The sequence below is a fragment of the Zea mays genome, chromosome 8 (genome assembly GCF_902167145.1).
Source record: "Zea mays cultivar B73 chromosome 8, Zm-B73-REFERENCE-NAM-5.0, whole genome shotgun sequence".
Classification (NCBI taxonomy): domain Eukaryota; kingdom Viridiplantae; phylum Streptophyta; class Magnoliopsida; order Poales; family Poaceae; genus Zea; species Zea mays.
This window is the reverse complement of record NC_050103.1, coordinates 58505996-58521168: the sequence shown is the minus strand read 5'-3', so window position 1 is coordinate 58521168 and position 15173 is coordinate 58505996. Positions and strand designations below refer to the sequence as shown.

The following is a 15173-nucleotide window of genomic DNA, read 5'->3' as shown; positions in this document are numbered from 1 at the left end:
ACCACTGGAAACCCTAAACTAAAACCCTAGGGGGCTATGTGTAAATTTTGAGTACTTTTGGACCCAAGTGCAAAAACCAGGGTATTAGGGAACCTCCAATCATAGGGTTTACATATTTGAGGGTTTACAAACCAAACCATCAGATTTGGGCTCATTTGCAAAAAAAAGGCCACTCTATGTATCTCATGTGTTTAAGTTCAGAACCAGTTGATTGAGGCTGACTTTGGAGCCCTAAATCTCAGGATTCTTGAAGTTTTTGCTCAAAGTCAATATAGCAAAGTTGTAGAGCTATCATAGGAGAACAAGTTTGATTAAGTGACTGAGCACTGGTGCTAAATAGAAATTGGAGTAAAATAAGCACAAAGTTGGGCTATCAGTCAATTTTGAAACTGAAACATGGCCACCAGTGCCGTTGGCCGAACTTTGGGATCAAGTTTGGGTAGGATCTAGTGCTCGATTGAGGATAGTTGTTATAGTCGAATTAAAGATGGATTGTTGAGCTACAAATTTGTTACAGAGAGATTAACACATTCTCATGCAAGTTGCTCTGTCACGCGCTCTGAATCAGGTCTTCAATGGTACAATGCCACACAAATATCAATAGATTCAGGGTACCTCGCTGCCGGTGATCTGCGCGTCCGGTTTCACGCCGCCGGCCATCACGATTCGTGCCTCGGGCGAGTGGATTACGCTCAACGGTGAAAAGATCTTGCCGTGGATGAACACAAGGCACCGTGGTCGCTCTGTCTCTTGCCCACTTGCGCCGGCAACGTGGCCGCGTGGCCATTACCGCGGCCACCGCCGTTTTCCTCGGTCGCGCCACGCCATGACCCTTTTACCACGTCACAGTAACTCGCCTTGACGTGTCCGTTCATTGCTGGTGAGCTCGCCACGATGAAAGCCACCAAGCTCTCACGACAGTGCTCTCCTCACTCTCGGGCCGCCACCGCGCCAACTCCAAATCATGAGCCACCGCCCCCGGAGCCTATAAATTGAGTGTGATGTCGGCTCCGCAAGGTAGTCAAGCAACCCATAAACCAACTCGTGCCTCGAAATATCCACCAGAGAACTTCAATTTGGGATTTCCACCAAATCAACCAAGAACATCGTGCGGTGTGAGCTCACCGTGGCCAGCCTGCTTCAGGTTGATTCATAACCCTCTGTTGAATGTTCTAGCATCTCTAGGATCTCCTGTTGCTTGTAGGCTCGATTGATTGAACTAGACCGTACCGAATTGCCCAGAACACCGTAGCTTCTTCTCGGGTTTTGCCGTCACCGTGAACAGTCGTGCTCTAGACCGGATTAGTGCAATTGAATGAGGGGTTAGTGTCGCCGAGGGTAGAATTCAGTGCCGGCTAAGTTAGGGGTCCGGTCTTGGCATATTCCGGCCAGTATAGGCTCACCGGAGACGTGCTCGTCACCGACCACCATCGCGGACCTGGTTTTGCGAAGGAATAGAACTTCGGGGGTCTTGGTGCAAACGTCAGTGAGACAAACAAATCGTAGTCTGGGTTATTTACTGCTTATTCAAAAAGGTGAGGTCTTCTGTGTAAAACCGCCAACAAGGGCGCGCGCGCGGCGCGTTTCGCCTCGGCGTGGGCTGTATTGGGTTGGTTTCGGCCAGGTACTATTCATTCCTTTTCTTTTTCTTTTTCTACTAGACTTAGGAAATTCATAGAAAACTATAGAAAAATGATAAAAATGTGGGACTAATTTTGTTGGACTCTAAAACTCCCTAGTATTTAATAAAAATGGTTCTAAGATTTTTAGCCCAAACCAGGAATTATTTAGTATTTAAAATAGCCAAAAGCTAGTTTCTTAGAAATTTAGAAATTGTTTAATAACTCCAAAAATCACTAAACTTTTTGGATAAGCTTTAAATGTTATTTAGAAGCCTAGGGTAAAGTTTGGTATGATTTGGACCATGTTTGGTACCTAGAACCCAAAACCCTAGTCTTCTAGTGGTGCCTGCCCTATGGACTTCACTGTTGACTCCAAAAACCCTAGTTTCCTAGAGTCCCATGAAGGAAAATTGTATTCAAGACCTAAGATAATGTACTTTTATTATCTTTGCATTTTCATGAGCATTACATGAGCATTCATAATTATATATGTGGTATATAGAAAATGAAGAAGAGATAGAAGTTGAAGAAGCAAGAGCTACACCACCACCTGAAGAACCACAGGCCAGGAACTGCTTTTATTTTGACATCTGTGGAGCAGAACCTGACTCACCTATAACACAAGGCAAGCCCCGGTGCATTTGCCACCTCCTTGCTATTTTAAAATCTTTCTCACTTGCTTGATGCATTAGGTGATAGGAGTTGCATGCTAAACAAATTGATGCATTTCCTTCCTTGAGAATTTGATTACCTTTCCTTGATCCCCTATTTTACAAAAAGGTTTTTCTTATGCTTAGCTTTGCTTTAGAAAAACAAAATGTTTTGTTTTGACAAAAGATGATGCTTCAAAGTGGGTGGGATGTTTTCAAAAATAAAACTTGATGATGGATCCATCATGGCCGTGATGGGTTCAACATCAGAAAAGATGTACCTCTGTCAGGTACCAAACTTTAGGTTGAAAATAATAAAGCTGAGACCAGGCGGTTGACTTGCACGAGAGGAGCTTCTCAGTGTAGTGTCTCCATCTGAGTCTATTAAGGACCTTGTCGATGTAGGCTTGATGATCGAGGACCTTTTAACTGGTCACATGCCTCATCATGGGTAAGCTTTGCCTCGGGAAGACTAATACCAGAATAAGATAACACACAATGGGAGTGGACAGATGGCGAGAGTAGTGTGTACCCTCCATGGCAAGAGGCTAGACGGTGGTGTATCTGTGCTCTCGGTTGGCGTGAACCTGATCTGGTCTTAAGAACCCCTGTGGCAAGTTGACATATGCAAGGGTTAAGTGCTACATATGTCGTGTGATCGGAGATCCCAAGCTGGGTATTAATCGATTCAGATCGCCGTTACTTCTCGGACATGAAGACTTGATCACTGACTTACACGTAGCATTCTAATAAACCAGAAGGGTTGATAAGAAATTGGCTAGTATAGGTCAAGTGCTTGAACTAGGGTAGAAAGATCTCTAGAACTCAGGTAATGACTTAACTTGCTAAAAAAACTGGACTTTTAAGGATCCACTATTAGTAAGCATTTCTGCAAACAGAGTCTTGATTTATTGATAAGCCGTACCTTGATTCATAAAGGCCAGCATATCCTTGAGAGTCTTTTTATTTTGACGGGTAAGACTTGCGAAAGTACACTCCGTACTCAGGGTTTTCGAACCCATGTTGTTTTAGGTGAGGAAGCAGCAAATTTTTGTTGCTTCTGTTCCAAGGTGGTGCCTAAAGAAGAAAGTCAAGACTGAAGCCTCGGGAGAAAGTGTCCTTCTTTAAAAACTTTTTACTATAAATCGGGAGGGGTTTTTGCCTCTTATATTTCTACTGGTATGTAATAATAGTACTCCTGCACTCTTATATTTCTACTGGTATGTAATAATACTACTCTTTCTATACTTCAAAATAAAATAAGTTATTGTAACTGCTTCCGCATACTCGTACCTACGATGTGTTGTAATATCTGCGTGACGGGTGAAACGCTCTTGGGCAAGGTAAAGGATATAGATACCGAACTTGTCAAGTGATCAGGTGCACCTGCAGGGTTGTCTGAGGTCCGATGGACAAGGACAACTGTAGGTGGGCCTAATGACTTGGGAGGTTCTGTCACAGCTGGTATCGGAGCGAAGCCCATCTCTGCAGATGTTATGAGGCATTTTCAAAAAGAATTTTCAAAAACTTATCTAAGAAAATTTCTTTCCTTCTTATCTAACTACCTTCTGAAGTATAAAGACCAGATAGTAGAGTGCAATATATAGAAGGTTGTGAATCAACTAAGGTTGATTCTGTAATTATGCATGCATCATGTTAAAAACTATACTAATAAGATTTTCCCCCTTATGGAGATATGCCGTTGCGCACAAGGAAATCCGCGCGCAAGTCCACTGGGCCGATTGGCGTGCCTCGCCATCATCTAGCTCCAAGGCATGAGGATAGCAGCAGCCGCAGCAATGATCCCATTGGAGATCTAGAAGCTCAGGTGGAGCAACTTCGAACGGAATTACGTCATAGAAACAGTGTGTGGGTCGAGGATGGTCAGCGCATAAATGAATTAAGAACTGACATCCGACCTCTGCAAGACAAGCTTGCCAAACGAGATTTGGCACTCGACTGGGCCGTCAACTCATATTCCATTGCTTGGGACCGAGATGCCAAAGCTCGAGCCCATGTGGAGGAGCTTAGCACGACCGTTGATAACTTGCAGGTGTACTGCAATACATTGCATGAGGAAGTTCATGAATTGTATTCGCGACTGCACCCTGACGTACCTGCAGACCCTGTCAGAATGGGAGCTGGCCCTTCTGGAACAGCAGGTGAAGCATTTGGTGGGGAACTGGATCTTTTCAAGCCCCCTCCTTCAATGAACCTGACTGATGAATGGACCCCTACACCCGACAACGAAGCTGCTAAGGATAATAAATACTAGTTGTAGTATAGTTTAGAAATAGTGTTAGTGTAAAATAGGTAATGAAGTCATGTTGTACATTGAGTTGTAACATTACATCTTATGTAATGTAAAATGATGGTATGTATCAGCATGTGATATTTTCCAAATATTTCTTTGCTTCAGATGTCATCTCGAACTCGTGCACATGACGGCGCGGGAACATACCGTGGTCAAGATGATACACCCAATCCACCACTGGTACCGCCCACGCTGGCCGAGGCTATCGCCGCCTTGGTCACCGCGACTGCTGACAACACCCACTTCCTATGTGAAATGGTGGGACAGCAACTTCAACAACAAGGCAGGAGAGCTTATCCGCAAGGACCCCGCAAAACTTCGCATTTGGATTTATTGGAAACTTGTCCCCCACTATTCGTCAAAGCTGAAGATCCCCTCGAAGCTGACGAATGGATTCAGGTTATTGAGCAGAAGTTTGGACTCATCCGATGCACGGAGACCCAGAAGCCATTATTTGCGGCTCAGTAGTTAAGAGGCCCTGCCACCACCTGGTGAGGAAGTTATGTGGCCATTCAGCCTGCCGACCATCAAGTCACCTGGGACGAATTTAAATTGGCATTTTGGGAGCACTACATTCCAGAAGGAGTGCTCCATATGAAGCAAGAAGAATTCATGAAGCTTAAGTCATTTGTCCCAGTATGCAATTGACCAGGTCAACACTGACCTGAAAAAGAGGAACTGTTTTATGAGAGGCCTTAATGACCGGCTACAACGGAAGATGGCTACCTACCTCGACCTCTCCTACAGCAGGGCTGTCATCACAATGCTGGCAGTTGAAGCTAAATATGCAGGCCCAGGAAAGTCAAAGGGCTTTGGAGGTGACAGGTCCAACCAAGGGCCTGAAAAGCGACAAAGGTTAGTGATCCGACCTATTAATCAAAACCATTCTTCACCTTGTCCACCCTTCGACCCCTTTAAACAGCCTGTATTCATCCGCCCTGCTACTGCCCCCACTTCCACAACTCAGCCGAGTGCCCCTGGTGCTTGTTTCCTCGCACTCCCGAGTTCATCAACTGGCTTCTTCAATTGTGGGAAGTCTGGACATTTCATCAAAGACTGTCCATATCCGAAGCGGAACAATTCCAATAATCAGCAGAACCCGGGGAGTTCCAGCCAAGGCAAGGGAAACACGACAAATAATGCAGCGGGCAAGAATATGAAGAAAACTGGGCGAATCTATTATACACAAGTGGCCACTACACAGGAGGGAGAGCCGATCATGATGGGTACATTTCTCGTAGCCAATCACCCTGCAGTTATTCTCTTTGATTCTGGTGCTTCAAATACATTCATAAGCAAGAAGTTTGTGGAAAAATATTGCATTCCCTGCATCGAATCAAGGGAAGGGTTTATTATTCATTCGCCTAGGGGACAAATATTCACTAAAGAAGTGGTTTCCATGTGCCCGTAACATTGGCTAAACGGGACTTTCCCACAAATATGATTGTTCTAAAAGGCCAAGATATAGATGTAATTTTGGGAATGAATTGGTTAGCCCAGCATAAAGCTATCCTCAACACTGAACTGAGAACCATCAGGTTCAGCTATGCCCAGGAAGAGGTTATCTTGTCCATCCCTATAGCTATTCCTGCTAAACCATTTGGCAGAGTTTATGAAGCCATCATACCGGAGATCCAAGATATTCCGATAGTATGTGAATTCCCGGATGTCTTTCCGGAAGATCTGCCTGGATTGCCTCCAGAGAGAGATGTAGAATTTGTGATTGAATTGAAGCCCGGTACGACTCCTGTTTCTAGAAGGTCGTATCGAATGCCTCCCAATGAATTGGCAGAGCTCAAGACTCAATTACAAGATCTGCTAGAAAAGGGATTTATCCGACCAAGCTCGTCACCTTGGGGTTGTCCAGCCATCTTTGTCAAGAAGAAGGACCAAACGCTTCGAATGTGTGTGGATTATAGACCCCTTATTGAGGTCACAATCAAGAATAAGTACCCTCTTCCCCGGATTGATATCTTATTCGATCAGCTTACCGAAGCTCGGGTATTTTCCAAGATTGACCTCAGGTCGGGTTACCATCAGATCCGTATCCGACCCGAAGATATACCCAAGACCGCATTCACTACGCGGTATGGATTATTCGAATATCTGGTTATGTCTTTCGGATTAACAAATGCTCCTACCCACTTTACATATCTTATGAACTAGGTATTCATGCCCGAGTTGGATAAATTCGTGGTGGTCTTCATTGATGATATTTTGATATATTCCAAGAATGAAGGGGAGCATGCTCGGCATCTGCGGATCGTGTTAACGCGTTTGAGGGAGCATCAATTATATGCTAAATTCAGTAAATGCGCATTTTGGCTGGAGGAAATTCAACTTTTGGTACACATATTGTCTGCCAAGGGGATTGCGGTTGATCCGAGCAAAGTCCAGGATATTTTGGAGTGGAAACCACCAACCATTGTACATCAAATCCGAAGTTTCTTTGGACTGGCTAGTTATTACCACCTATTTATTCTAGATTTTTCCAAGCTTATGAAGCCAATCACAAGTTTATTGAAGAACAATACAAAATTTAACTAGTCTTCAAGATGCAATGAAGCCTTCGAGTAGCTGAAGGTGTTATTGACCACTGCTTCGGTATTAGCTCAACCGGACATTGAAAAGTCGTTTCATGTGTATTGTGACGCATCAGGCAGTGGTTTAGGTTGTGTCTTGATGCAAGAAGGCCGAGTTGTAGCATACGCCTCAAGACAGTTGCACCGGCATGAGGAGCATTATCCAACTCATGACTTGGAATTGGCTGTTGTGGTGCATGCCCTGAAAATATGGCGTCATTATCTGCTGGGGAATATCTGTCATATCTATATAGATCATAAAAGCTTGAAGTACATCTTTACCCAGTCAGAGCTGAATATGAGGCAGAGGAGATGGCTTGAGCTGATTAAGGATTATGAATTGGAAATTCACTATCACCCAGGTAAGGCCAATATAGTGGCAGATGCACTAAGTCGCAAGGCTTCCTATCATTGTCTTACGATGAAGGCTTCTGACATTACATTATGCTAAGAAATGGAAAAGTTGAACCTAGGAATGATTCAACATGGAACTCTAAATCACTTGAAGCTTGAGTCGGTTCTTCTGCAAAGAATAATTGATGCACAAAGAAATGATGAGGGTATGAAACACCTTCATGAGAAAATAGAGGCCGGCACGGCAAACTGTTTCAGAAAAGATGATCAAGGCATTGTATGGTTTAACAACCGCATAGTTGTGCCCAAGAATGATGAGATCCACCAGCAAATTTTAGATGAAGCACATCTTAGTTGCTATTCTATTCATCCCGGAAGCACTAAGATGTATCATGGTCTGAAGCAGCATTATTGGTGGACGAAGATGAAGATTGAAATTGCACGCTATGTGGCGAGATGCGACACTTGTAGACGTGTCAAGGCCGTACATATGAAAACCGCTGGTCCATTGCAATCATTACCTATCCCAACCTAGAAATGGGAGGATATAAGCATGGACTTTATTGTGGGATTGCCCAGGATATGATTCTATTTGGGTTATAATTGACCGGCTTACAAAAATCGCTCATTTTCTGCCAGTCAAGACATATTACCCGGTCATCACTTATGCCTAGATGTATATTGCTTGTATCCTTAGTTTGCACGGTGTTTCGAAGACAATAGTGTCGGATCGTGGACCTCAATTTGTATCCAAATTCTGGGAAGAACTTCACAAATCCTTGGGTACAAAGTTGCTCCACATTTCGGCCTATCATCCTCAAACTAGTGGGCAAACTGAGAGAGTAAATCAGATACTTGAGGATATGTTGCGAGCATGTGTTTTGGAATTCCCACAGAAATGGGATGACTATTTACCCTTAGCGGAGTTCTCATACAATAATAGTGTTGGGGACTTGTCCTTAACTGCTATGAATTAAGAACAATGCAACACAAAAATTGTTAAACGTTAAAGTCCTTCGTCCTTCGAAGCATCATTTCCCTTGGGATATAATGAGTTTCGGACGAAGGTTATGAAGGACATACCTTCATCAGCACAACAAATAATGAAGAAGGATTCATATAAAGTATAAGAAATAACATAAACACTTAAATATTATTATTAACTCATTTCTATTTTATTATTGTGGAAAAATAGAAATGATAACAAACTACAAATGTACCTTCGGCTTGAAAGAAGGTAAAAGTACAAGCGTGACGCAAAAGCAAATGCCAAGTCAGCGTAAATAGTACGGGAGCACTGTTCATCTATTTATAGGCACGGGATGCAGCCCATGTAAAATTACACCCATGCCATTTGCATTTGCTAATGATTCTATAGTAATCCATCGAGGTCTGAATAGCCTTTTCCTTTTTAAATCGGTTTCATCTTCTGCCATCGTGCAGAAGCTTCCCTGCACATAGCTTCAGCTTTTCGCCAATCTTCATATTCCTTGTGCTTCTTCACACCATGGTTCTAATCCGAGTCCGAAGGTACCTGTTGATGTATTATACTCCAGAAACATTGTTAAATCATGTTTTTGAGGACCTTCGGAAGCCGAAGGCCCCCAACAGTAGCCCCTCGCAATATTAATTGATGTATTATTCGAGTCCGAAGGCATCTGGCGAAGGCAGCATCCCACCACGGGAAGGCATCTGGCGAGGGCATACTTCGCCCAGCGCCCAGCCATGCGCCAAAGGCCACACCCCATACGCCACAAACTCCTCAACCAAATCGCGCCCGCTACTCAGGCCGGCCGCGCACCGCAGGGCCCCTTCGTCTGCATCCTCCTCCGCCACTTCAAACTGCGGGTATGCTGAGTAATAATGCGAGCACATCTCGGCCACGGGGAGCCTCGGATGGTCCTCGACTGTGCCCTCCGCAACGTAGAACCAAAACTCATACCAGTTGCCCCATTTATTGCGGGCGCAAGGAACCAACTCAACGACCTCCATCAAAGTCTTGCCGGTCTTCGGCGTAAATGTACAGGACCCAAACTGAGCAATCTTATTTCCGATCATCCTTTTCTGCCAGTGCAGACAATAGTACTTCGCGAAGACTTCGACCGATGGTTGTCCGCCGTACGAAGTCGTCGCCTAGACATATTTCGACAGGGCCACCACGACATTCGGCGTCAGCTGGTGGATCTGGACGTTGAATCTGCGCAGGACTTCTCCCACGAATCGATGCGCAGGCAGGCGAAGACCAGCGGCAAAGAACGCCTCGAAGACAACCAACTCGCCTTCTGGCTCGGGGACCTCCTCCGCCCCCGGGACACGAGCGACTCCGCCACCAAAGTAACCAAGCTGCTGCATATCTTGCACGCGGACCGAGGACATCCGTGACACACCAAAATCCACCGTGTCGCCGGCGCACAACTCCTCCACCACCACAGTGCTCAGCGTCTCCTCAGACGACGCGTCGGCCGGCGGCGTAGCGGCAGCAGAAGAAGAAGAGGTCCGCATCGCTACGTACCGTCGGCGGCGGCGGGCGGTCTGCTTCACACGGGCCAGATCTTCGGGGAACAAGAGCAAGGAGGACTGACGAGCAGCGAGAGGTTTGAGAAGGCGGTTAGGGTTTTCGCAGAGCGCGGAAAGACAAAGTTCAAAACGCGCCGCCCCCCGTCCCCTTTTATACACAGGGCGCAGCGCTTCGGGAAACCCGCAATCCAACAGTACGGCGTCAATCAACGGTCATGTCAAAAACCCCCGCGGAACCACTTCGAGCGAGGGCAGCGTCTCCGCCATCTAGCGATGTCTTCGGCACCAGATGACTTAGTCGAACTGGTCCCTCGAAGGGCAAATGTTGGGGCGAAGGCGAAGACGCCACCCTTCGCTCGAGGCCTTCGCCGTACTCGCTGCACCAATGGTGACAAGACAACGGGCAGATTTACCCTTCGTCTCATACGCCACCGGACGAAAACATGTGACGAGGTTGTCTCATCTTGCGACCCCGTCCAGAATGGAGGCCCGCGTGTGATCCGGCCCATTGTAACAGGCCCTGCGTGGCCGTTGCGCGTTACAGGCCTAATTTGTAAAGGCCTCCCTGTAATTACGATCTGTAACCCTGCTTTATGGGAATATTCCGGGGATAACCTAGGTGTCTGAGGGCACATGCGTCCTTAACACGGGACGCTGGGCACTCAGATACCTATAAATACCCCCGCACAGTGCCCTTGAGAGGCTAGATTAACAGAGCTATTGCCATCACGTGCAAAAACCCTGTTGCGTTGCTACACTCCCCCGTTGGATCAACTTGCACCAGTGAGCAAGTTCCAACAATGGTGACATGGCACATCCTTGTAGTATGGCCCTTGTCCTCACCATAGAATAGGCAATAAATTTTCCTGGGCTGATCCCCAAACCTTCCACCGAAGCCCCTGGCGCCTCTGCCCCTTGGAGCTGAAAGCCGAGGATAGCTTTGTTGCTGCCCCGAAGCTTAGGAGGAATATTGCGGCCTCTGTTGTTGACCTCCTCTGTCGTCATTCTGAGTGGAGTGGATTGATCTGATGTGCCTTGGGTGGAATCTCCCTCCGAAGCCCATGGTCATTTTGGAGAACCTGTAAGCTTCCTCCCTTCTCTGCCGAAAGTCATTATCAGCGCGGATGTATTCATCCATCTTTTGAAGCAATTTCTCCAGGGTCTGAGGGGGTTTCCTAGCGAAGTATTGGGCCGTAGGTCCTGGCCGAAGCCCCTTGATCATGGCCTCAATGACAATTTCATTGGGCACTGTTGGTGCTTGTGCCCTCAGACGCAAGAACCTTCGGACATATGCCTGAAGGTATTCTTCGTGATCTTGCGTACACTGGAACAAAGCTTGAGCGGTAACTGGCTTCATTTGAAACCCTTGGAAACTGGTGATCAGCATGTCCTTCAGCTTCTGCCATGATGTGATTGTTCCTGGCCGAAGAGAGGAGTACCAGGTTTGTGCAACATTCTTGACTGCCATGACGAAAGATTTTGCCATGACTGCAGTATTGCCACCATATGAAGATATGGTAGCTTCGTAGCTCATCAGAAACTGCTTCGGATCTGAGTGTCCATCATACATGGGGAGCTGGGGTGGCCTGTAAGATGGGGGCCAAGGTGTAGCCTGCAATTCTGCTGACAGAGGAGAAGCATCATCAAAAGCAAAATTTCCATGTTGGAAATCCTCATACCAATCATCCTCGTTGAAGAAGCCCTCTTGGTGAAGCTCTCTGTGTTGGGGCCTTCGGTTTTGCTCATCTTGAGCAAGATGACGTACTTCTTCAGTGGCTTCGTCAATCTGCCTTTGTAGGTCAGCTAGCTGAGCCATTTTTTCCTTCTTCTTTTGCACTTGCTGATGAAGCATCTCCATATTCCTGATCTCTTGGTCCAACTCATCCTCTTGGGGTGTTGGGCTGGTGGCCTTTCTCTTCTGGCTTCGGGCCTCTCGAAGAGAAAGGGTTTCCTGGTTCGGGTCCAGTGGCTGCAGAGCGGCAGCCCCTGTCGATGAAGCTTTCTTTGGCGGCATGACGAAGGTCGATGCTTGCTGAAGGTGGTCGAAAAGGGTTCACAGGAGGTGGGCGCCAATGTTGGGGACGTGTCCTTAACTGCTATGAATTAAGAACAAGGCAACACAAAAATTGTTAAACGTTAAAGTCCTTCGTCCTTCGAAGCATCATTTCCCTTGGGATATAATGAGTTTCGGACGAAGGTTATGAAGGACATACCTTCATCAGCACAACAAATAATGAAGAAGGATTCGTATAAAGTATAAGAAATAACATAAACACTTAAATATTATTATTAACTCATTTCTATTTTATTATTGTGGAAAAATAGAAATGATAACAAACTACAAATGTACCTTCGGCTTGAAAGAAGGTAAAAGTACAAGTGTGACGCAAAAGCAAATGCCAAGTCAGCGTAAACAGTACGGGAGCACTGTTCATCTATTTATAGGCACGGGACGCAGCCCATGTAAAATTACACCCATGCCCTTTGCATTTGCTAATGATTCCATAGTAATCCATCAAGGTCTGAATAGCCTTTTCCTTTTTAAGTCGGTTTCATCTGCTGCCATCGTGCCGAAGCTTCCCTACACATAGCTTCGGCTTTTCGCCAATCTTCATATTCCTTGTGCTTCTTCACACCATGGTTCTAATCCGAGTCCAAAGGTACCTGTTGATGTATTATACTCCAGAAACATTGTTAAATCATGTTTTTGAGGACCTTCGGAAGCCGAAGGCCCCCAACAAATAGCTATCAAGAGAGCATCAAAATGGCACCCTTTGAAGCTTTGTATGGACGACGGTGTCGTACTCCGTTAAACTAGATTGAGCCAGGAGAAATATGGTTCTTCAGGCCTGATATGGTAAAAGAAACAAAAGAGAAGGTTCAACGAATAATGCATAATTTGAAAGAAGCCCAAGCTCGCCAAAAGAGTTGTGCAGACAAACGACGCAAACCCTTGTACTTTCAAGTTGAAGATTATGTCTACCTGAAAGTCTCACCAATGAAGGGTGTATCACCTTTCGGGGTAAAAGGGAAGCTTGCACCCCAGTACATTGGTCCTTTTCCTATTCTTGAACAATGTGGACCAGTGGCATATCGACTCCAATTACCCAAAACATTGTCTGCAGTGCACAATGTGTTCCACGTATCCCAATTGAAGAAGTGTCTTCGGGTTCCAGATCGAATCGTTGAAGTGATGGATGTTGCCTTAGAACCATACTTGACATATTCAGAACATCCTATTCGAGTCTTGGATCAAAGGGACAGAATTACCCGAAGGAGAACTCTTAAGTTTTATAAGATACAATGGAACCAACACATAGAATACGAAGCTACTTGGGAAACTCAAGACTTTTTAGAAAAGAATTTCCCAGGCTTTTTAGCTTCATGTAAATTGTGAGATATGTACACTCGTTGTAATAGAGGAATAAACCCCATACCACCCCTGCCCTGTACCAAAAATAAGGAAATAAAAATATGACGCGTTTCCTTTTCCATTACTTGCCCTAGAACTTTTAAATATCGGGACGAGATTCTTTTATGGGGGGAAGGATGTAACACCCCTGGTGTTACTGCCATTAAAACTTGAGCATAACATCATGAACATTAGCATATCATGTGATTGTTACATTTAGAATGCATCCACTTGACCGGCCCAACACCATATCGAGTAGCCCACAACTCACACGACGGCTCTCCCTCAGACCCTCACGGTCACCCTCACGGCCTCACCCACTCACCCTCTTGGTCTCTCCCTCTCTCCTGGTTTCCCCAAAAACGAAACCCTAGCGCCGCCGCCCCAGTGGCCGTGGACCCCTGGAGTAGAAAAACAGAGCAGGCGCTGGTGGCCATGGACCTGTGGAGGAGAGCAGGCGCCGCCGCGCCGGTGTGCGGCGTCGCCGACGTGTGAGCCAACCACTGTCCACTGGTCTGCTCTTGTTTATTCAATGGCCACGAAAGGATCTCATCCAGCCGAGGCGAGTCATCTCCGTATAGGGACGTCTGCTGAACTCCCTCGATACTCATCTTTTCCCCCTTCTTCTACCTCCTTCCATAGCTTTCTCCCCACTATGTGCCTCATCGGTGCACTTGAAGAAGCGTCATTGAGCACCGTTCGGAGATTCCCCTTGCCAGCATCATCGCCTTACCAAGTAGTAATAACGAGTAATCCTCTAAGTCTCCTGTATGGCGGTACCTCTTCGAGCTACGATTTCGTTAACTGGAGCAATACTAGGAACCTTGCCATTCCATGTTACTAACTATTATGTGTAATGGAATGAAACTGTTATGAACTATAAGTCTATAATGGTTAGCTACATGTATTTCAATATACAAATTTTTGTTTGTTTAAGTGAATGAGATATTGAGATGGCTGCTATTTTGTAAATAGTAATATCTGATAGTATGTATGACTGTATGAATGGTTGTGGGCTTGTGGCAATTTTGAAAACGAGTTGGCTCACGAGTTAATCAAGTTAGACCGAGCTATCAAACGAGCCGAGTCGAGTCGCTTCGCCAGCTCGTTATCATAACGAATCGAGTCGAGCTGGCTCGTTATCATAACGAGCCAGCTCGAGCTGAACCGAGTCGAGTCGAGCCAGCTCGATATCTAGCTCTACATCTGCCCCATTGCGGCCCCATCCCGCCGCTCGTCGACGACGCCACCCCGCCCCTCGGCCGCGGAGAGGAGAGGGCTGATGTGTTGGCGGTGGAGGGTGTGGAGCTGCGCAGTACGAATGCTGTGCTAGAGGAGAACAACAGGGGGCTTGCTGCAGGATGCGATTGAGCAGGCCTCCTCGACACTGGTGTGCCACCGGCCCGGCCCTGCCCCCCCTCCCCCCTCGTCGTCGCCAGTGCGTGGACGCCCCGCCACTCTCCATCGAGCGGCAAGGAAAGGTGTCCCCGAGGCTGAGCCTGCTCTTGCCGGGCTTGGGAGCGAGCGTCTAGCAGCAGGTTAGGTTAGTTTCCCTTCTCTTCATCTCCTGTTTCTTCATGACCTCGACCAAGGATTAGGACATGTTATTCATATTTGCGACCGTCGATTTCTTTATCAGTCTTTGGGGTTTTGCTTAGACTGTGATGATGATATGCTTTAGCTGAGGTTGGGAGTATTAATTCCATCGGTTCTGGTGTAGCA

At 46.3% G+C, this 15173-nt stretch overlaps 1 protein-coding gene across 1 annotated transcript; it reads left to right on the top strand.

The window, feature by feature from the left end:
- The first annotated feature begins 13773 nt into the window (after positions 1-13773).
- LOC100277086 (uncharacterized) lies at positions 13774-14366 on the top strand. Its single transcript, NM_001150751.2, has one exon. It carries the CDS (start codon positions 13984-13986, stop codon positions 14293-14295), a length of 312 nt encoding a protein of 103 aa, NP_001144223.2. The 5' UTR covers positions 13774-13983; the 3' UTR covers positions 14296-14366.
- The last annotated feature ends 807 nt before the right edge of the window (positions 14367-15173 follow it).

What these genes read in the sequence shown, in the direction of transcription:
- LOC100277086 (NM_001150751.2), top strand. Translation starts at nt 13,984, where the DNA reads ATGGCCACGAAAGGATCTCATCCAGCCGAGGCGAGTCATCTCCGTATA.